Source organism: Apium graveolens, chromosome 10, assembly GCF_009905375.1.
Source record: "Apium graveolens cultivar Ventura chromosome 10, ASM990537v1, whole genome shotgun sequence".
In the NCBI taxonomy this organism is placed as follows: Eukaryota; Viridiplantae; Streptophyta; class Magnoliopsida; order Apiales; family Apiaceae; genus Apium; species Apium graveolens.
The window spans coordinates 176,178,597-176,202,960 of NC_133656.1; the positions used below are offsets into that span (position 1 = coordinate 176,178,597).

General features: G+C 35.4%; 1 protein-coding gene across 3 annotated transcripts; it reads right to left on the minus strand.

The window, feature by feature from the left end:
• Window positions 1-19,218: 19,218 nt before the first annotated feature.
• On the minus strand, window positions 19,219-23,456 carry LOC141693779 (uncharacterized). 3 transcript variants are annotated; one of them, XM_074498940.1, is made up of 6 exons: window positions 23,306-23,456; window positions 22,478-22,614; window positions 21,558-21,956; window positions 21,153-21,293; window positions 20,414-20,865; window positions 19,219-19,938 (listed from the first exon to the last, which is right to left on the minus strand). In XM_074498940.1, the coding sequence occupies exons 2-6, from the start codon at window positions 22,599-22,601 to the stop codon at window positions 19,324-19,326; spliced, it is 1,731 nt and encodes a 576-aa protein (XP_074355041.1). In that variant the 5' UTR covers window positions 22,602-22,614; window positions 23,306-23,456; the 3' UTR covers window positions 19,219-19,323. The 3 variants fall into 3 exon arrangements, with proteins under 3 accessions (XP_074355041.1, XP_074355040.1, XP_074355039.1); XM_074498939.1 differs by having other exon boundaries at window positions 20,414-20,859; window positions 21,558-22,037; XM_074498938.1 differs by having other exon boundaries at window positions 21,558-22,037.
• Between the last annotated feature and the right edge of the window lie 908 nt (window positions 23,457-24,364).

A 24,364-nucleotide genomic window follows, 5' to 3' on the forward strand; every position in this document is an offset into this window, starting at 1 on the left:
GTGCTTATATTTATCTGTGTGTGTGTGAGGGTATGGGGATGTATTTATTTGTTTATGCTTGTGATGAGGCTCCTCTCTAACGGCTATATTTTCACATTATGGATCCCAAGCAACAGTTACTAATGTTGTCATGAGGTGTGCTTAGACAAGGAGTTTCATGCTTTGGTAATTATTGTACTTTTGGACTAAACTAACTATTCGTGCGCATTACAGAACTTAAACACCAAATTTGTTTTCGGCATCCTCCAAATATGGTTGTTAAATAATAAACACCAAATAGATATTACAATATATATATGTTGTATTCGGTCGAAGATATTTTATAAGTGACTGTATATGTTCATCCCGCAAATCATCAATTTACTGTTTCTTTTATGGGTAGTAAGAATTTTAAGTCAAAAACTGAAGTTTTAATAAAGTGACGTGATCTCTCACATTAATTTTTGGTGTTTATTTTTATTTGTGAAATTCTTTCCCTGACAGATGATCGATAATTACGACTCATTTTCGATATGAATTAATTGAGTATATTTGAGTTGCCTGAAAAATAGTCTCGTCTTTACTACTTAAGAGGAAAAATGAAATGAAAATGTACGGATTAGTTGGTCCATGGACCAAAGCAGAGGACAGGATGTTAATTGTAGGTTGGTTAGGTAGCTCAAGTTTGTGTGTAAATAATTAGTAGGTCTTTCTATTTTTCTTTGACACATCTATATTATTTACATCTATATAATTTATTAATAAATGAAATTATATTTAATTTCAAAAAAAATCATATTTTATTAGTTTTATTAGTGCATAAAAGTAACGAAATACCAAAATACCAAATTTTGGTACTTACCTAACGCATATTGACTTCTGTCTAAAATTTTGTGTTTATTAATGAGTGTTTATACAAACATCTATTTATTTTTAATCTGAAAAATATTTTTTGTCAATAATTAAATAATATTAAATAAAATATATTGAAAAATATAATTATATCCAAGCATCTTTTAATTTAATTTTTTATTAATAATTAAGTAATATTAAAATAAAGTATATTAAAAAAGCTAATTATAAAATGACTATAAGATAATATTAATTAATATTATATTATCTAAAATAACAAATATTTGGTTGATAAGGTAATTAAAATTTATAATCCTTATTAATAAGAAATATCCTGTTTTAATATTGCAGCACAAAAGTACAAAAGTACCAAAATACTTTGGTCCTTGTTATGGATAGAAAATTAGGGTGTATTAACTGTTGTATTAATTACTAGGGTTCGTGAGTTTGGATACTCGATTTGACTGCTCTTGTGTTTCATGACTCGATCTGCCTTAACAAGATGCGTACGTACCTTTCTGTGTGTCAAGGATCAAGTCAAAAACATAGTTCTAACTGCTCTTGTGTTTCATGACTCGATCTGCCTTAACAAGATGCGTACGTACCTTTCTGTGTGCCAAGGATCAAGTCAAAAACGTAGTTCCAATTTGTGGGGTGAGACCCCTTATATAGATGTTGGGAGTCCTTGAATTGGATTAAGGTTAGGAGACTTGGTGGTCAAGTCTCTGAATTAGAATGGACTTTGGAGTCCTAGGAAGTAGGAAACTGATTTCTTATCCTATGAGATTTTTGGGAGGCCAATCTCCAAGGAATTGTATCCTCAATTGGACTTTATTTATCAGCTGATTTATCTTTCATTAATTAATTACGAAATTAATTAATATTCAGGGTTTTGGGTCCTTTTTAATGGGCTTAACTGTCAGTCCAATTCTGGTATAATTAATGCGATATTAATTACGCAATCAAGGTTTATTTTATTCCTTATCATTTGCCCCCCAACTTCTGGTAAACTGTAAAAGATTTCTCAGAAGTTAAGTTCATTTGTTCCCTTACAGGGTATCTTTTTTGCGTAAAGTGTGGAGCGACCTACATATTTACAACGATTTGCCTTGTACGTGGCTTCAGGGTTATTTTGGAACCTCCCCATTACTTTCTGTACCTTATTCATATTATTTAGGAATTTTCTAGCATTTTTCTTTAATTTCCAAGAATTTTCCCTTAATTTCTGGGATTTTTCTCTCTTTTTTTCAGGAATTTCCCCTCAATTTCTGGGATTTTCTCTATTTTTCAGGAATTTTCCCTTAATTTCTGGGATTTTTCAATTTTACAGCTCTTTTCGACCAGGATCCTAGTCCTTAAAACGGCCTGGATTCTGGTCGAATTTTTGGCCAGCTATTGGAGCTTGGTCGAATATAAACGATCAGGATTCACGACTAGGAATTCGACCTGGATCCTGGTCGAATTCATGACCTGGATTCTAGCCGAATTTTTGGTCATTTGTTGGCTCCTGTTCGAATTCAAACGAACTGGATCCACGACTAGGAATTCGACCTGAATCCTAGTCGAATTAATGATCTGGATGTTGGTCTAATTTTTGACCATTTGTTGGCTCCAGTTCGAATTCAAACGAACTGGATCCACGACCAGGAATTCGACCTGAATCCTAGTCGAATTAACGACCTGGATTCTGGTCTAATTTTTGGGTCATTTCTTGGCTCATGTTCGAACACAAACGAGCAGGATCCACGACCAGGAATTCAACCTGAATCCTAGTCGAATCAACGACCTAGATTCTGGTCTAATTTTTGGCCATTTCTTGGCTCCTGTTCGAACACAAACGAGCTGGATCCACGACCAAAAATTCGACTTGAATCCTAGTCGAATTAACGACCTGGATTCTGGTCTAATTTTTGGGCCATTTCTTGGCTCCTGTTCGAACACAAACGAGCTGGATCCACGACCAAGAATTCGACCTGGATTCTGGTCTAATTTTTGGCCATCTCTTGGCTCTTGTTCGAACACAAACGAGCTGGATCCACGACCAAAAATTCGACCTGAATCCTAGTCGAATTAACGACATGGATTCTGGTCTAATTTTTGGCCATTTCTTGACTCCTGTTCGACCACAAACGAGCAAGATTTACGACCAGGACTTCGACTTGGATCCTAGTCGTTCGGACTTCAATTTTTCCAAATCCCATTTGGATTTAGGCCTGTGAATTGGGCCTTTTACTTTTCCAAATTCTATTTGGATTTGGGCCTTGAATTGGGCCTTTTACAAATTCTATTTGGATTTGGACCTGTGAATTGGGCCTTTTCCAAATTATATTTGGATATATATATATATATATATATATTCTTTAGATTTCTTCAGAATGCCCAAGAGTATTATGGAATGTTCCAGATCTTGAGCTTTTTCTTTGGGCTTCTGTGTTTATGGGCTTTTTTGCCCCTTCACCTTCTCATTGTTGCCTATATAAGTAAGTGAGGTGAGTCATTTTACCTCACTTCTCATTTCTTGCTCCTTGAGTTCTCTTCTTCTCCCTCTAAAAAACCCTAGGTCTTTTTCAGAGTTTTCTAAGCATTTACTCGCTTTTCTGCCGGCTCTTCAAACTTCCAGGTATATTTCTTGTATTCTTTTTTTTTTCTTGACTTCGCATGCCTATATTTATGCCTGAATCTGCTTCTTTTGCACTTTTTTAGATGGCAGATAAGAGAATGACTTGTTTGGCAAAAATGAATATGGCCAAGAAGTCAAACGAGTTCCCTATTCGATCAAGGTATTCCTCCTTGATCGATATGATCACACCCGTGGGGACGAGTACCCTTCTGATACTCACTTGGACGCATTTGATCATATCAGTACCTTCCAAGATGCGAAGGGGTTGGAGAAGTTAACCAACGTTTTCAAGATCCAAAAGCCCTACAAGTTGATTTTTTCAAGCGCCACGAACAGGGCTTGCCACTGGAAAAAAGATGCTCTATGTATCTACAAGGACACTCAGGGCTGGAGTCAGGATCCCCTTTCACCCTTTTATTCTTCTTCTCTTAGCAGATGCCGGGATCAACCCTTGACAACTCCCTCCGAATACGTAGAGGTTGATACTTTGCTTCCTGTCACAATGTGCTAAGCACGATGTGGCCCCGACAGTCGCTGTGTTCCGAAAGATCTTCCAATTTAAGAAATTCCAATTTAAGAATAGCCCTGATAACAACCCAAGATGGGTTAGTTTGAATCAATGCCCCACAATCCCCCATATAGTCAATGGGAAGTCCATCCCTGATAACAATGTGGGGTGAAAAAATGAGTTTTTGTATTTGGTTTGGGAAGGTGGAGACTGGGGCACACTCTTCCGTTCGTCCTTCGGGAAAGTGGTAGATGGAAGCCCCCAATGACATTGTATTGTCTGAAGAAGAGACAACAACTTTTAATCTCCTTATCCAGGATAACGGGACATCCCACTCCTGGGACCTTATCAAGGAGACGGTTTTGGTCGAGCGCGGCCTTTCTCCCGTTTCTATGAAAAGTAATTTCTGATTTTATTTCTTTATCTCTTTTTGAATTTTTAGCTTGGTTCTTTTCTGGTTTCAACTAATTTTTATCCTTTCATGCAACGTCTGAAAAAATTGTAGAGGCGACCAAGCCCAAGGAGTTGGAAACCACGAGGATGAAGAGGGCCGGGAAAGTCTTCAAGGACCCGCGCCTGGGTGATCGTTTCCTCGAATTTCTTCTTCAGACTAGAGAAGGGGATGAGGAAGGCCCCAGCCAACCCCTGCGCACAAAACAGAAACCAGGGGCCTTCTTCCAACCGGCATAGGGAATCCGGGGAAAAGATACAATTGTCGGAAATACGAAGCATGCCAAAGAATGGTCGCTTCAGTCTATTTCCCCGGTATACTACCAGAATTTTATCCTTCAACAGGATTTGGAAGCCAACGAGCTGTTTGGCGCTCAGGCCATGGCGACGGTAACTTATTTTTCCTTTTCCTTTTTATTTCTTTCTTTTGCTTAGCGGAAACTTTATTGTTTCTTTCATTTCCTTTTCTTTTAGGCCAACGTCCATTTTCAAGGGGCACTCCATCAAGCTAAGGATGGACACTCCTGAGTTCAAGGACTTGATGGAGGAGAATGATGCCCTTACTCACCCCATGAACTACAAAGAAGGTTGGGATGCCGCAGTTGAGGCCATTCAGGTCGAGTTCCTATAAATGCTCGAGGATTCTGCCTTCCCTTGTCCTCTCAAGATCCCAAGGCTGGGGGGAGTAACAAATAGGGTTGTGGATCTTATCCGTGAAGAGGAACGACCGATTCCTTCTCCTGATCACGGAGCTTCTTCATCTAAGGCTCCAGTTGCTCGAAAAAGAAAAGAGCCTGAATCTAGCTCCGGAGAAGAGGGATCCTCCTCTGAGGAAGAGGCCGAACCTACCGCGAAGAAGGCCAGGGTGGAAGAACCTCCTAAACCAGCATCTCCAAAGGCATCTAAAACGTCCGAGGACAGTTCTGAGGAGTCCTCCGCAGAAACTTATGAGGAAACTTCCGATGGACCAACTCAGGAATCATCCGAGGAGACTTCAGAGAGTGGCTCCGAGGAGTCTGAGGAGTCCGAGCCTTCTAAACCTAGTACATAGCTTTTATATTTCCTTTGTCTTGTAAAACTTTATATGAAAGTCTGACTTTGTTACCCTACGGGATTTTACTTAATATTATTTTCCTTGCTTTCCTATAGCGTTCCCTTTAAATTTAAGCGTTATATTTTTGAAAGGGATAATAATAACTTGAATTATATAATAGAAAAGTTTGAAATAATTTCAACTTAAGAATATATTGTTTGGTTTTCCAAAATCTCTATTACATGGGTTCAACCCTTAATAGTCATGAACTAGAATGTAAATCCTATTTCAACTGAGATATAAAATCCTAAGCGAGCAAAGCTTTCAGGTGCTTTTGAACCTTGTTACCACTATATTAAGTACAAGCTATAGGTAGTAAACTTTCAGGTTTTGAGCATGCCAAGTTCGAGGTACCTCTTCTCCATCCATAGGAACAACCGCCTTAGCTCCATATGCCAACATAAAGGGTGTTGCTCTAGTTGTGACTTTACAAGTAGTTCGATAGGCCCAAAGTATTAGGAGTATTTCATCCACCAAATTATTTCTCTATTTCTCGATCCTCTTCTTCACCCCATCTAAAATGATCTGATTTGCAACCTCCGCCTGCCCATTAGCTTAGGGGTGAGCAACAGAGGTGAATCTCAAGTCGATTTCATTCTCTTCATAATACTTTCTGAACTCTTCATTATTGAATTGTGTTCTATTATCGGTGACCAGGATTCGAGGAATTCCATATCTGCACATGATATTTTCCCATAGGAATTGTGCAACCTATTTGGTTGAGATCTTGGCTAAAGGTTTAGCTTCGATCTACTTAGTAAAATAATCTATAGCTACAATCAGGAACTTCCTTTATGCAGTGGCCATGGGAAAAGGCCAAAGTATATCCATTCCCCACATAGCAAAAGGGATGGGAGAATTGATGGAAGTCAACATCTCAGGAGGTTGTCGAACAACTGGTACATGCTTCTGAAAACGTTCACACTTCTTCACATAGTCCTTGGCATCGGCCATCATCTCTGGCCAATAAAAGCCTAAACGGGTTATCTTATGTGCCAGGGCTCTGCCCCCCAAGTGTTGCCCACAGATACCTTCGTTTACTTCTTCAAGAGCCAAATGTGCCTTATCAGGTCTTAGACATCTTAAATAAGGAACCACATAAAATATTTTGTACAGAATCCCATCGATCAAGAAATATCTCAGTGCTCGAACAGCCAATTTTCGTGCTTCAGTCACATCATTTGGCAGCCAACCAGTTTGAATATGGGCCTTAATGGGATCCATCCATGATGTCCCCAACCCTATAGGGGCTACAAGCTTAACATCAATGCTCCGTATTTTCAAAACACGAAAGTACACACTTCCTGAGCTCTTCTCTATCTCTGATGAAGCGAACTTAGACAACGCATCTGCCTTAGCATTTTCCTCCCTTGGAATGTGCTTAACGTGGCATTTATCGAACTGAGTCATCACAGCCCTTACGAGGCAAACATACCTCGCCATTGTGTCATTTCTTGCCTCAAACTCTCCCTTGACCTGGGATATGACCAACTTTGAATCCCCACAGACTTTCAAGTTCTTGACCGTCAATGTTCCTACTAGGCCAAGGCCAGCTATCAGAGCTTCATACTCAGCTTCATTTATTGTGGTTGGGAAGTCTAACTTCATGGCATATTCAATCAAGAACCCATCTGGGCTTTGTAAAATAAGCCCTGCCCCACTCGAATTTGTTTTTGATGCTCCATCAAAATAGAGAACCCAATATTCTTTCTCCTTGTTCTGTTCTCCTTTATTATCCTCATTTCTCTCCATACCCTCAGGTTCAGTACTTTCTCGCCCCCTGACTTCTTGGTTAGGGATGGTACATTTAACCACGAAGTTAGCCAAGGCCTGGGCTTTTATTGTCGTTCGTGGCTTGTACTTTATTTCGAATTCTCCCAACTCAATAGCCCATTTAATCAGTCTTCCACTAGCTTTAGGACTGTGAATAATGTTTCTCAAAGGTTGATTCGTTAGCACTTCAATTTCATGAGCTTGGAAATAAGGTCGCAACTTCCTTGAAGCCATCATCAGGGCTAAAACAAACTTTTCAATAGTCGAATAATTCAATTCGGCTCCGTGCAGGATCTTACTGACATAATATATGGGTTTCTGGACTTTAAGTTCCTCCTTAACCAATACAGCGCTCAAGGCATTTTCTGAAACGGCCAAATACAAGTACAAAATTTCATTCAGAGCTGGTTTGACCAACAACGGGGCTTGAGCCATATACTTCTTTAATCCCTCAAATGCTTCCTGACTTTCCTCAGTCCATATGAAATCTTTCACCTTCTTTAAGGATTTGAAGAATGACAAACACTTGTCCCCGGATTTGGAGATGAACTGCCCCAATGCAGCAACCCTTCCAGTGAGCTTTTGAACATCTTTGACAGTCTTTGGAGGCTCCATGTCCAAAATTGCCTTTATTTTATCAGGATTTGCCTCGATTCTCCTATTGGAGACCATCAATCCCAAAAAAATTCCAGATCCAACTCCGAAAGCACACTTTGCAGGATTTAGCATCATTTTGTGATATCTCAGGACCTCAAAAGCTTCCCTCAAATGGGCTATGTGGTCAGTCTTCACCAGACTCTTGACTAATATATCGTCAACATAAACTTCCATAGTTTTTCCAATAAGATCCTTGAAAATCTTATTTACCAATCTTTGATAGGTGGCTCCTGCATTATTGAGACCAAAAGCCATAACAAGATAATAAAAAATACCAAAGTCAGTGATGAATGATACCTTAGGGATGTCATCCTTATGCATTTTGATCTGATTGTATCCACTAAATCCATCCATGAAACTCAGCATCTCATGACCAGCGGTTGCGTCTATCAATGTATCTATCCTGGGCAACGGGAAACAATCCTTTGGGCATGCATCATTTAGATCAGTGAAGTCCACACACATTCTCCACTTTCCATTAGCCTTCTTTACCATTACAGGATTTGCTAACCATTTTGGAAACTGTATCTCTTCAATAAAACCAGCCTCTAAGAGCTTCTCTACTTCTTGCTTAATAGCTTCCTGCCTCTCTGGAGCAAAACTTCTTTTCTTTTGTTTCACAGTCTTTCGATTTGGATCTACGTTCAGCTTGTGAGTGATCAATTCCGGGTCTATGCCAGGCATATCAGTTGCTGACCATGTAAATACATCATTATTCTCTTGTAAAAACTTCACCAACTTCCCTCTAAGGGGATCCTCTAGTGACGCTCCAATGAAAGTTACTTTCTCAGGATCTTCGGGAGCAAAAGGAATCGGAACCAAGTCTTCTGCTGGCTTCCCTCTTTTCTCATCATTATCATGGATATCCAGATCTTCAATAGGCAGAACCTGCCCCCAACTCCATCAGCCCTAAGAGAGGCCACATAACAACTCCTTGCCATCTTTTGATCTCCTCTCTCTTCTCCAATCCCATTCCGGATGGAAAACTTCATCACTGAATGGTAAGAAGAAGGGACTGTCTTGAAAGCATGTATTCCCGTTCTTCACATGATTGCATTGTAAGTCGATCCAGCCTTTACCACTACGAAGTCTAACATCTGTGTTGCTTGTCTTGGTTCCTGACCTATGGTCATCGGTAACTTAATTATCCCTTCCACGGGGCATTCCACTTCAGCAAATCCATATATCGGCATATCAGTTGGGGTTAATTGAGAATCATTATAACCCATCCTTATAAAGGTATCATGAAGCAAAATGTCCACCGAGGCACCATTGTCTACAAGGACCCTCTTCACTGGACTGTTCCCTATTATCGGTGTTATGACCAGAGGATCTTCGTGTGGAAATTTAACACCCTCAAAGTCAGATTCATCGAACGTCATTGTGATCCTGTCCTAGCCCTCTTCGGGGCTTCCCCGATAATATGCATAACTTCTCTAGTATAGCTTTTCCTCGAGTTTCTGGATGAGCCCGCATCAGTTGGTCCTCCAAAAATCGTATTTATCACTGGCTCTCGGGGTCGTGGCCCTCCAAAGATTAAATTTTTCACCGGTCCCCTGGGCTGGGGATTTCGCCCCTGATCGTCTTGATCCCTCCTACGATCACCAAAATTCTTTCTTCCATTATTATTCCTATCTTCTCCATCTCCAGTATACTTGCTCAACCTTCCTTTTCGAATGAGAAACTCTATTTCATCCTTCAATTGTCTACACTCATCGGTGTCATGACCAACATCCTTGTGAAATCTGCAATATTTGCTCTTATCTAGCTTGGTAGGATCAACCTTCAGAGGCTTAGACCAATGAAAATCTCTATCCTTCTCAATTTCCATCAAGATCTGACTTCTAGGAGCGTTTAGCTCAGCATATTCAGTGAACTTTTTTCCAGGTCCTCCCTTCTTCGGGGTTGAATCATTGCTTTACTCAGTTCTAGGATACTTGTCCTTAGCAATATATTCCAGATCAGTTTTTCACTTCTTACCACCAGCGGGCTCATTATTCACTACCATCTTCCTCATGCTCTCCTCCACTTTGATGTACTTCCCGGCCCTATCTTGGAGCTGCAACATGCTTTCAGGGGGGCGCTTGGCTAATGACATCTTGAAGAACTCGTCCCTAGTTCCCTGTTACAGTGCTATTATAGCTACCTTGTCATCAAGGTTTGGAACCTTCAAAGCTTCCTTGGTGAAACGATTCAAATAGTCTCTTAAGGACTCTTTTGCTCCCTGCACAATACTCATGAGGGATGCTGAACTTTTCTCATGCACTCTCCCACTGATGAATTGCTTAATAAAAGCTTGACTTAGCTCTCTGAAGGACCCAATAGAATTCAGAGGCAAACGACTATACCATCTTGATCCATTCCCGATAGAGTTTGAGGAAATGCTCGATACTTAATAACGTCGTTCACGGGCTACAACAACGTGCATTAGAGAATTTCCTAACATGATTAGCGGGATCTCCAGTGCCATCATAAACTTTGATGGTGGGCATCTTAAACTTCCTTGAGATATGGGCATTCATTATCTCTTTAGTAAATGGTGGAGTGAGATCATTAGGATCTCCTAGGGGTAGTAGATCACTTGGATCAGCCCTTGGGACAACAACCCTTCTTTGCAACAGACCATCCAGGTCTATGATTGGAGGAGGATTTCTTCTCCTCGGAGGTAGTGGGGGACTTGGGGTCAGGTGCGCCTCCAGGTCATGTTTCAGCCTTTGGATCTCAGCCTCGTGAGCCCTAATTCTCTCCTGCACTTCCTGGGGATTCGTCCCTCGGGTGCCCCTAGGACGCTGATTACCATCAGGCATCGGCTCTTTACCAGTACGCCTCCTTCTTGGAGCCACATCATCATCCGAAGATTCGGAGTCCCTCTGAGTGTAAGGCCCAGAGAATTCTTGATCCTCTAGAATAAGAGTCAAACCACTCATGTAGGGGCGTTTGCCCTTGCGCTTCACTCCGATTTGCATGTCCACTTCCACCAATTTCAGGGTACAGAGGCATCCCATAAGGGGGTTACTGTCACAATAATGGAATACTCATACCCAACGGGTCGAGGATCCAAAGGTGCATGTAGCTGTTGAAATTGGGAATTCGTCCCTTGAGAAGCCGGGGGATTCGTCCCTTGTGGCTGAGGCTCGGTTGCCCCTATCGGGGTTCCTCCTTGGGTAGAGGCATAAGACGAGTGTGGGGGTATCTCCACCGTTGACGAAATCGTTTGAGTTGTTCCAGCTGGTGTTCCTTCAAGGGCGTTGTTTCCACTCCGTGTTCTCGCCATGGTTGTTGTTATGTCTTCCCACAGACGGCGCCAAATGTTATGGATAGAAAACTAGGGTGTATTAACTGTTGTATTTATTACTAGGGTTCGTGAGTTTCGAGGCTCGATTTGACTGCTCTTGTGTTTCGTGACTCGATCTGCCTTAACAAGATGCCTATGTACCTTGCCGTGTGTCAAGGATCAAGTAAAAAACGTAGTTCTAATTTGTGGGGTGAGGCCCCTTATATAGATGTTGGGAGTCCTTGAATTGGACTAAGGTTAGGAGACTTGGTGGACAAGTCTCTGAATTAGAATGGATTTTGGAGTCCTAGGAAGTAGTAAACTAATTTCTTATCCTATGAGATTTTTGGGAGGCCAGTCTCCAAGGAATTTATCCTCAATTGGACTTTATTTATCAAGTTAATTTATCATTTATTAATTAATTACGAAATTAATTAAAATTCAGGATTTGGGCCCTTTCTAATGGGCTTAACTGTCACCCAAAAATTCTGGTATAATTAATGTGATATTAATTACGCAATCAGGGTTTATTTTATTCCCTATCAATACTCAAGTAATAGAAATTGACTCTTATCCTCTCTAAACTTTGTTTTCTATTAGTTAATTTTCATTCAAGCGTCTATTTAATTTCAATTTGAAAAATATTTTTTTATTAATAAATAAGTAATACTAAATAAATTATATTGAAAAAGATTATTATAAGATAATTATCAAACTGTATTAATTAATATTAAATTATTTGAAATACCTAATATTTTGTTCATAAAAAATTTATACATTTAGTTTTACAAAAATAAAATTAATATGTTAGATTTTTATAACAAGTAAAACAATGAAGAATTAGAACTATTATGAAAAATTGCATTTCTGATTCAATCCCTCTTAACTACATAATTATTCTTTCAAGTACCAATTTAATATTTCGTATTAATATATTAATTTCGATGCGTATTTCGCACTATAAATATTAATTCAATATTTTAATATGTTTCGCACGTGTTATCAATTATCTATACTATTAAGCGAAAACATATTCTATTAAAACACAAAATTATTAAATCTTGATAATCACTAGAAAGATTATATAACTATCTTTAAAATTTTAAATAATTAAATTTCAATTAACACGAATTGCCTTATACTCTTTGAATATTTTATTTTCACTTTAATTTCTATTTGTTAGTATTTATTCAAGCGTCGATTTGATTTTAAGTAATCATATTGGTAAAAGCAAATATGTTAGATTAATATAATAAGTAAAATAATTAGGTGCATAACTAGAATTGTAATTAAAATTATAACATATATTAATAAGAAAAAAGAATTATATGATCAAATTTTATAATTGCACTTGATTTATAATTTTTGTAACTACATAATTTAATATTATTTATTTATTTTAATTTATATTTTTCTCGAATTATTATAAAATTTAATTTTATACAAATATTAACTTAATATCATTTTTAATCTCAACCCTACGTTTGGCACGTGTTACCCACTAGCTGGTCATTACCTCACGTGGTCCATCAACAATCGGGTGTCCATTTATTATTCTAATTTCAGAGTCTTGAGTCTTGTCTTGACTCATTACGTGAATCACTGACGTAAATAGATGTATGCAGTACAGTTTTACATGTCATGTTGTCCTTTTAACCGGACACACCGACTTATAAAATTTGTATATTCTTGTTCATGAGTAGCAACGAACATTTGCAATATTTTCATTTCGCCATCCATGTCAAGAGCTAAAACAAATTTATAATACCAAAATGCAATTAAAAAAAAACAATTAGGTTATACCTACTACTCTGCCTCTAATTTTAAATTGGGACCTCATGAGGACCACCTGTATTTATTGATCTGCAATTGTTATTTTTGTCCCGTGCATACACTGTAAAAGATTAACGAGAAGTACAGTATACAATTTTTTTTAATAATATATTTAATATATTTTTTTAATTAAATTGTATATCAACTGTTGTCTACTTACTAGCATCAAGCTGACTTAAGTTAATTTGTGCTCACCGGAAATTGAACTTGAGCTAGTAACAAAAACTCAGGGAAAGATAGTTTGGTTTTGAAATGGTTCCTTTGTTTTCGTCAAAACTATGGCTGAAGAAGAAACTGCTTGAAGTGGATCAGCAGAAAATGTTAGTGATATCAAATTCTTTCTGAAATTGTTTCCCAAATACCACATGACACATCATGATTTGTAAGATCAAGATCAATCTAATTTTTTGATACCGCTACATCACAATCGTGACATCATTTGAAAACATTTTTTTGTACTCGATTTTGTATCTCCGACACTACTCTTGGATCAACCCTTCAACCTTAGAAGATTGAAGCAAATTGATTACTGTATATTCTTAAAATTCTATTAACCTTTTTCTGAAAATACTTTACTCTCTGTTTCAGATAAATGATACTCCCTCCGTCCCACCCATTTGTTATCAAATGAGTTGGGCACGGAGACCAATAAACCTATTAAACAATTGATATAAATGGATGAAATCAGCTGATTAAAAAGGTGAGTACAGACATTAGCAAATGGGGGGAAAGTTAATATAATACCCCGCCTAAGTTATCCCGCCTTAATACAAGTTCACAAATTACATATTGGCTCCATTATACACCAGTTAACATTCACTTTATACAAAAGTAGACTAGTCACTATGCACACTTTAAAATCACAGTAAAGCTCCAGCACCCACTCCAGTAAAGCTCCGGAACATCACTGATTTTGTCATCTTTAGGTTAGTAGGAAAATGAAATATTGTACACAATCAGAGACCACATTTACTCCTGCCTCCCATATTGTACACAATGAAATTATATACAGATCACAAATCTTACACAATTTGGGGAAGATAAATTTGCAACATTCCAGTTGGGTCTTCGAACTGCAGTTTTTTGGGTTTTAAAAGTCTTTTCTTATGTTTCACATATTGCTCAATAATCTTTAAGGGCGTATCCTCAACGATTTCATTCAGAAATTGCTCTGTAAGATCATCTGGCTTCTCTTCACTGATTTGAAATAGCTTGACATCATCCTCGCAATTTAATTTTGTGAGATTTTTTGGAAGAAGCGGCGAAAGAAATGATGGGGGAATTTCGGAATCAGCATACGTATTTGGGGCTGAATCATTAAAAATTGGGGACTCCATTTTAAAAAGAAGAACACGATTTGCGGTGGTTTAATGGTGGTTTAATTGATGTCGATGAGTGAATACAGGGATGAAAATGGGTTTTAGGGTTACAGCCTACAGGACATTAAGACAGAGAGAGAAAGGACAAGTGGGTGGGTGTGGTTCTGTTAATATGATTAAAAATGGTGTTAAGAATTTGATTACTTTTACTAACATGATGGCATTTGATTACTTTTACTAACATGCTGACACTCACGATCCACTTGTAATATAATAACATTATTTTCTTTTTTTAGTATTATAAATGTTTCTATTTTAGGAAGTGTAAAGAATTGGTGGGACGGAGAAAAAGAAAAGTGTAAAGAAATGGACGGACAGAGCGAGTACTAAATTGTAGCACAAGGCTACAGGCACCTCATCTGCACAACCCTGTCCTGTGTTTATTCATGCAAGCAAAAGTTATTTCTTGTCATAACTCATTTACTTCCCTAGTTCCCTCGAACAGATTGCAGATGTTCGTAACACTGTTATTTACTCTATTACTTCTAATGTTTACTCACCTTTCATATATCCTTTTAATCCTTCAGCATTCCTTCTTTTATATTATATAGATTGTGGATACATATATACACCTTGGCACCTTGCCGATCATTGCCACAATAATAACCTAATTAGTTTTAACCCTTGGTAAAAATTTGGAGCGAATAATCAACACTCTCCGCAATCAGAAGCAGAACCGCTTCTAGCAATTGCAGCGGCTGCCTAAAAGTAAGGGCTATGGAGTCTGTGGAATGAATTGCTTCAAGTAGTTGACTTTATCTTATTTCTGCAATGTGTAGCACCCTCATGGCCTCATATTGAGGTGAAAACGTCGATAAGGTTGTACAGTTATGGGTCGAATCCAGTGAATGTAAACTACAAATAACTCTGAGACTGAAGCTATTAATTCTGTTTAACCTTCGAATATTAATTCAATGGCACTCCACAGTTAGTATTTGAACTTCTTAAAACTAGGAAAGAATGTGCTTTTACCACACAATCCCATTAGAAACTGAGAAAGTCTAGTCCTTCTCGTAAAATTCTCCAGATGTTCATTAACAGTACATGTACAGTTTCCACAAGTACACTCAGGAGACTCAACTAGAACATCCAATATTCATCAGTTCAAGCACGAAAATTAGTGTAATACTCAGTCAAACTTAAATAGTCCTCATTAAGATTTGCAATCTTTTTGCGAACAATATAAGATGACAGCTTGAAGTAGTTGAACATGTAATTGTTTACATCATTTCTGAAGGTTATATCATTTTTGTAAGAATTCATAATGAACACCATTTTACATAGCATAACATCAAAATATATCCGACTAATTCTTCCTATTAATGCTTCACTTAGTCGTGGGATTAAGATTTACTTGGATGTATCTTACTTCCGGTCCCTAATTGATTTTGCTTGACTTCTTAATGCATATCACTGTGGATTCCATAAGCTTTTCTGAGAATACTCCTATCTCTGTTTCAGACGATGATACTAATTGGTACAGGCACCTTATCTGCACCACCTGCCAGTTTTTATCGATGTCAAGTACAGCTATTTCTTGTCATGTGCTTCCTATTTAATTAATAAATTTACAGTAAGATATGCTTCAAAGGAAGAGGCTAAAAAGAAGGGCAATAAGATTAATGAAGTTGGTTGGTTGTTTAATCTGTGATTCTACCAGTATGCAGAGACAGCACTGAAGAAAGATGAGTTTGTAGAGTACATCCTGACCAAGGAATACTACCACAAGCACACGAGATGTTTGTATTGGGAGGGAAAGCTCATCCCTTCCATTTGGGGATCAATGGTGGTTTAGGTATACCCTTGGTTGTTTGATGCCACCCAAGGTCTCTTTGGTGAAGGCTACTATTACCATGAGATGCATGTCATTCACGATATGCTTGTTCCACTTTCCAAGCTTCAAGTAGTTGACCTTCTAATTGTTTATCTCATTTCTGTACCCTCTTGGCCTTGTATCCTCGCATATAAACGTTGAGTTTTTGTAGCCAATCAGAAGATAAAGAATTCCAACCAATCAGAAAACAGTAAATGTGGAACACTCAGGTTTAATTTTAAGTAATCACGTAGTCTACTACTACACCGGTCTAAACTACCAAAAAAATATTTTGTAACTTCATATTTTGAAGTTAATTTTTTAAAAAATCCTCTCATATAAATGTTGAGTTTCTGCTATTAAATTATAAATTTAAATTAAAAAAAGTAAAGATAAGTAATGAAGTTTTATTTCAGACAACATAAAATTTAGAGCTAATATATAATATTAACATTTTAATATTCAAAAACCATTACTTCTATTATATAATAATTTTGAATAACTTTTAGTCTACTACAACATCAATTTGAACTATTCTGTTAATTTTCAATGATTTTTATATCAAACAAATTTTTGCAATTTCACATTTTGAACATAACATTTAAAATCTGTAACTATATATCATGAAAAAAATTAAAAAATTGTAAATTGCAACCTCATATTTTGAAGTTAACATTTAAAATCTGTAACTATATATCATGAAAAATAAAAATTACCAAAAACTATTATATAATAATCTCATCATAATTTGAAAAAAATTAAAAATTTAAAATTTTAAACTTATATTATAATTACATTTTAATATTAAAAATATAAAATGCAAAATTACATTTGACTATTAAAAAAAGTATAAAACCTAAAATTATATGTATTATATATACATATTTATATATATGTACATTTATAAGATGATTCTCTACCCTACACTTAGTTATGAGAGTTATGTAGTCTAATATTTACTACTCAATTTGATTCAAATTTATACTCCCTCCATCCCAACCATTTGGTTACATTTGGTTTGGGATAAAATAGTGGTGAAAAGTTTAAAAAGTGAGTAAAGTGGTGGACCGATTAATATTTTATATATAAAGTGGGTATAGTAGAGGTAAGTATTATAAAAACTTTACTACTTTTGGAAAATTTAATTGGAAGGGAATCCCAAAAAAAAAAGTGTAAAAAAATGGTTGGGAGGGAGGGAGTAATATTTTTGAATAACTTTGTTATGTAATTCTCGAGATATGTATAATATAGTTCTAATTAAATTGTCGCCACATATGTACATAATACATAAAATTTTAAAAATATAAGCAACTATGAAATTCTTTTTTATAATATACATTTAAAAATTATTACTAATATTTTTGGGATAGAGACATAAATATCTCTTAACATTATTTCAAATTTCAAAATTCAAACAAAAAGATAAGTTTTATTAGCCTAAGATTTCTATATAAATACACATGTGCAGAGAGATTTCACTCCCAAAATTTTTAAACTGTTTTGCCATGACACTTGAGAAGAGTATTACAAAATCAGCTTTCATCTCCATCAATGGATGGTCCAAGTCTCAATGATCATCAAGGTTATCATATATTAAGTTGTATTTATGTGAAAAAATTAAGCAGTACACATTTTTTTTGAAAGCAAATTCCATTAATGAAAGGAATAATCAGACAATATAGACTCCAACACACAGGGGAGGAGAAGAATCAAAATAGTTCACAGTCCCAGACACACAATAATTAATAATTATTTTAATAATGATTAACATTAATAATTAGTTTAATTGCCAAGGATGCTATAGAATTGTATCAATCCCTGATAGAAGGTAATATATGTTATTACTTTATCAAGAAAAATTATTTTAAGACTCTTCTCTTATTTATTAAATAAATAAATCTCTTGCAATCATTTATTAAACATTTAAGGTCATTCAAGTGATATTTTTTTATTATGAGATTAGGAAATTGACATCTAAAATTGTGAATAATGTAATTGAATTAATATACCAGGTATAATAAGATAGAATATATATATGTATATATTATATTTGTGTTAAATTTAAATAACTCAATTATTATGTCATATAATATAAATTTTTTGTTTTAGGGGAAAAAACTAACAAGTTCCCGGTCACTAAATTTGGTAGATGGAAGCTCGTCTTTATTGCCTCAAAGTTGTTGAAAGTGCACATAATAAAAAAAGTAATTCAAATCTCATATTATATAGTTATATATTTGTTCTACAATTTATTTTTTTGAACTTTTAATTGGAGCAAATTTGTAGGTGAATAAGGAGGCATAAATTCAACAAATAAAATTTTTGGACATTTGATATCTTGAAGTCGGAAATATTAATAGTGGAATTTTATTTATAAGACTAGATGTTCTTTAGAGTATTAAGGTGTTGGTTTTATTTGAAAATAAAGGAATTTTAATGTACTTTTCAACTTTTATGAATGAATTGCTTAGTATTTAAAATTATTAATTTCATAAATGTTCATTATATTTTATTATTTTTATTACCAATACAGTCCATTTTATTATATATGCACGCTCATATATCTCTTCAAATTACATTTTATTTAATAATTTCGTTAAAATTTTATAATTTTAATAATAAAAATTAATGAATTTGTTTCCGCGGCATAGCACGGTAGTTACTATTTTAATAATAAAAAAATCAACTACATCCACTACTTACTCCCATTACACTCACTTTATTTATTAAATATTGATTGTTCCACCCCTTTACCCAACTTTATAGTTTCTTCTCACTAAATTATAATTTTTATTTCTCACTCTTTCTCTCTGGTCCCACTATCTTACCAAAATTTCCAAAAGTAACATTATTTTACTATTATGTCTTGTTCTTGGTGCCCAAATCATTTGTATACAAATGACGGGACGGAGGGAGTATAAAGGAAGTTCACACTAACTTCACAATTTCCGGTATTAACTTGACATAGTTACTGTGGAAGAGATATGAAAGTAAATTAGCTTATAATAAAAGATATAAAAGTACATTTCAAGAGGAACAGAGTAATCCTATTGAACAAATTTTTCAGGCATCAAGGATGCAACATGAATTTGTTAGCCAAGTAAGCGTTTCTTAGGCCTAAACAGATACCTGGCACTGAATGTTGTATGAATCACGTCGAAAAATAGACGATAATGAAGCCAAGCAAATATAATAACAGGCAAACCAGCTAGTGTAGTAACTAGTATAGGAATCCATTTCATGCTATATGCGTAAAGTAGAAAGAAACTCGCGCTGAAAGCAATCATCATGGTAGCAATTGAGATGAATAGTGTTAAGAGTCCAACCATCAACTTTACAGGTAAGGATGCCAGGAAATCGTATTCTGTATAACGAGAGGTGAGAATTGCCAGGAACACAAGTATGGAAGTTGAAGAGGTGCATAATGATATGGCGTCTGTTACCACAAACGTGATGAAGGCGCTCTTCTTCATGAATATTGGATGTCCGGAATCCTCTTTGTTACCACCAGGTAAAGCGAAAGCAGCTGCAAATGTAATAGTGGCAATAAGGGCAGCAACAACCATGCACTGAGCTGCTGTTTGCTTCATCCAACTTTCTCCTTTTTCCATTAACTTTGCGTGCTCGTCAGTGAATAACTGTTGGGGGCTTTTCCCTTCATTGTTTTTCTTTCTTCTATCAACTGAATTTAACATGGTTTTCACCTCCTGTCACGAAATTTTAAGTTATACCGCGGCAGCCAGTATTTATAGAAAAAATTCATAAGTATATTTGTTGAGTCCCAGAAGGGACACACACTTTGACGTAATGAAATAATGCAGCAGAATAATATTCTTGACAGAGAACTTATGCATCCATTTCTACCAGCACAACCAATAAACTTTGATACAAACAACAATCAAAGTAAAATCAGCAAAAAAAAACCACCACGGAGAATTTCTGTTGGTCAAATGAAAGCCAACACTGGCAAGTACTTTTTGTGTATAGAAAATGTGCTTTAAGCTCAACTAAATCACTTCACTTTAAATTTAAACAGGGTTCTTATTTGAACATCTACCTTCATAAATTAATTTAGTTTATGTAATCAAACATCATGTACAGTGCTCAATTACACTACACATGGTTGTTGGAAAGCAAGATGAGTGTTCAAAATTTTAATTCTGATAATCAAGGAAAATGTACCTTAAACCACAGTAGTTCCCTTTGCATTTGAAGAGCTGCTCCAGAAACGATATTAAGTCGACTTTGACTAGGTTTTATGGCAGCTAAATGTAAAATATTATTTCCATCGTTATCTGTTATGTCCAACTTCTTTGAGCCAAACCCATATAGTAAACTGTACACATTCTCATGGCGATTCATAACTGCAACGTGAAATATTGTGTGTTTATTGTCATCTTTGTCCCATGTAATGTCAGGATACAATCTAAGGATCTCAGTTATAAATTTATAGTTGCCAAATCTAGCAGCTGTAAATAGAATCCCTTCCACTATCGTCCGATTTGGATCTCCAGCAATTTGTTTTAATATGTCTTCATGCTTCTGCTTAATAATTTCTCTCCACATTATCCTGACTATTTCAGCTGCTTTAGAGTTGTCAGTGGGTCCTCGTATTGGTCCAGGGAGTACTGAAACTGATGTTTATCTTCAGTTTAAAGATACAGATGGGAGAAGAAGTAAAAGCTGAAATTTTAATGCAATCTTCAGGAAAATGTGCTTTGTTTCCCCACTGCACAAGTCATGGACCATCATTGGCTCGCATAACAAGTTATATGTGAAGAGCAAAAAACAAATTCGTTTTAGCTCAATTATCATTTGCTGACTTCTTTTTTTAAAAGTATTTATAATACCACTGAAGGCTATCACGTCGCCCATGGACATCACAGCTAACAATTAACACATAGACCAGTCGAAAACTAACCTGCATCTATTATTCTTCTGATAAAAGGTTTCACAGTTCCATCAAATGCGGAAGGATCATAAGCCAGATACCTTAGCACACGAGTATCTACTTTCAGAATTCCTTCTTTCTTGTAGTGGATTAATATCTTTAGTGCAATATCTGCAAAATTTAATTCTGAATCAATGAGATTATGAATTAAAAATTTAAGTTATAAACAGGAAAACAATCTGTCAGTTCCAATCGACACGTGAAAAAAGTTTTTGTACAAGGAAATAGGATTAGTGACATGCAAGTATAGCCTTGCCATGCACCCCTAGACACAGAAGAAATAACACAACAAATTTAAATGTATAAATATTTACAAAGACTAAGATAGCAACTTCTAACTAGTGTCTTGCTAGCAAGAGAAATTTTGAAGCTTACCAAATAGGCCCAAAGCAAGGCAAGAGTTCAGAATACGTTTTTGATCTGATTGAGTCCATTTTGTTTCTGCCAGATTAATCTTGGAATAGATATGTGCCACCATGTCTTTGTCTCCACACCAAATGGCACACAAAATTGGTAAACCGCCTCTTTTACGTATCTCTAGAAGGCCGTAATTTTTTTGCAGCAAAATGTCAACCATTTTAACAGTTGAAGCAACAGCTACACAGAGAGCTGTTTCCCCGTTTTTGTTTTTAAGTTCCAAGTCCTCAACTGTCATCTTGTTCACAACCTTTTGAGCAAAGTGAGTGTGTTTTGTAGATGATACAACATGAAGAAGAGTATCTTCCTTCTTTGTAATGCTCATGTTTATCACCTCCGGGCAATCTTTTATAATTTCTTCAGCAGCATGCCAGTCACCATCAAGAGCAGAATTATACAGAGGTACACATATTTTTAAGTAATTATCTCTTTGTTCCTCTGCATAAATATCATCAACTAAAACCTAAGCACATAACACCATGTTCCAGAACTTAGATGCTAAGAGTGTGCTTGATAATTTTGTTCCCAAATATAGAAACATTGAAAGACAGCGGAGATTATCCTACATGACCTATTTATTAGAAATTATAACTGCAAAAATATGGAATTACATATTTTAAATGGATTCATTTTTTAAAGTGCATGCTGGGAAATTAATTTAGGAGTTCAAATTAATTTATCAGTTTGAAACAGAACTTAAAATAACTATTATTAGTCCAATTAAAACTGATGAGTATCAAACATGCACCTATTTCAGTAATTTCTTTTAAGTTAGCATTCTACCTGTATCTGACAAACTGATATTAATCAGAGAGAGGAGTACAAGTGCTTTGCTTGTATGTATGTCAACATAGTGCAAGAAACAATAAAAAGCTAACCTGAGAGGTAAAATGAAGAAGGCTTCCGTAGCCTCGACCTCGGCCGCAGTTGAGACTGTTGAGGCATTTCAATAGAAAGATGGTGGTGTCCTTCAATTTCTGGATTAGAATTTACTTCGGTCATTTTTACTTGTATCCTGAATCAATCAACTCATATCAGATTCCAGTAGTCCAGAAAACCTGCTCCTGCAGCTTACATGACTAGTAATTACTAATTACCAAAGGGTGTGTTTGGCTGTGTTGAATTTTCATTCATGAGTGAAAAACACCCTCACCAATTATTAGTTTCTTAAGCCTACAGTGAACTGTTCTTACAAAGGTCTTGATTGAAAACCAATTAGATATCAAGTTTTGCAGGCAAGTGTTCATAAGTTCGATTTCTACCACTCATCATCATTATATTCATCAAAATATAAACTACAACAGAACTCCACCTATTTGTAAACCTATATCAAATACTACTCGCTGCTCATTGTTTTCACAAATTTTACAGTAGATAAATTGTACTCACTTTTTGAGCACCCACCGATCGGTGACCATCAATCACTCATCAATTTACTTTATGGCGTTTATTTAATAAAATCCGTCAATCCATTAATTCTTTTAACAGATTAAATACGCTCGTATCAGTTTAATAAGATAAAGATAAAGAAAAGAGAGCATTCTATTTCTATATATAGTTGAGGCAAAAAAACAAGAAACAGACAAATTAACAAAACTCTGATAAGAAAAACTGCATGAAATCAAGATGCAGAGAGCCACACTGGGAACTGAAGATAAACAGTTTAAAAGGTACAGATAGTCTAAAAAGACAAAAAGAAAACAAACCTCAAGGACAAACAGGATAACTAACTAGTTTCAGCTACTGCAAGCATGAACTTCGAAAACTATACTTGAAAATATCTAAGACACTATTTCTGGCTACCGTAAAAGCTCCATCATATATCCTTTTTCTTGTTCTTTTATTATTCTTCCTTTTCTTTAGATTATTATTATGTGTCCTATTTCAGGACTTGAGTCAACTGTCATTCTAGAGTGTCATCCGTGGTTGCCTTTTACATGATAAAAATAGTAATAATTTTCTAAAACATAAATTAGTATTTAGAACGTCTTTTTTAATGCCTTAAATCTTTATATGCCATGTAACCCTATTCATCTTCATTTACGAGACATATTATAGAAATATTTTATTTATTAATCGAAATTATTTATTTATCGAAATTAAAAATATATTGTCTTTATTTATATTAAGATCGAAATAAATATTCATTTGACAAGATTATTCGTTTGTCGAATATTTATTTATCGAGGATCTACTATACACTCTTTATTAATAAAAAAACATTTTTAATGGAATAGTATCAAAATCACCAAAATTTAGTACTCAATATTTAATCTAGTTGATTAATTTCGGAAACTATGGTTTGATTGCAGATATATAATTATACAAAATTTATTTTTGCTATTTCACATTTTTTTATTTAATATCCAGTTCGAACTTTATAACAATATGTTTAAATTTGACCTTTTTATATCACATTTTTGGTTTTATCCCAAACTTGTTTCTCAATAAATTAAATTTGAGCTTTTGAGGTTCACTATGAGTTCAATTTCTTTTAGCTACTTTGTGTATATATATAAGTATATATATAGGTACATATATACCTATATATATTATATATATTCATCCTAATTTATATTTAATTTTCTTCAATTATATTATTTTAATATTGATATTTTAATTCCGACCTATTTTACACGAGTTATCAACAATCAAGTATGAATTTATTAATTAAAACATTATCATTAATAGGTGCAAAGAGGAACACTTCGCAATAAAGTTGCAAACGAACAGAGTGAACCCGGACTTAATTTTTTTTAAAAGGA

What these genes read in the sequence shown, in the direction of transcription:
- LOC141693779 (XM_074498938.1), bottom strand. Translation starts at nt 22,601, where the DNA reads ATGACCGAAGTAAATTCTAATCCAGAAATTGAAGGACACCACCATCTT. An exon ending in CCTTGCTTTGGGCCTATTTG is followed by an intron (nt 21,294 to 21,557) that starts GTAAGCTTCAAA and finishes TAAATTTTGCAG; the next exon opens with ATATTGCACTAAAGATATTA. An exon ending in CAGAAGAATAATAGATGCAG is followed by an intron (nt 20,866 to 21,152) that starts GTTAGTTTTCGA and finishes GATAAACATCAG; the next exon opens with TTTCAGTACTCCCTGGACCA.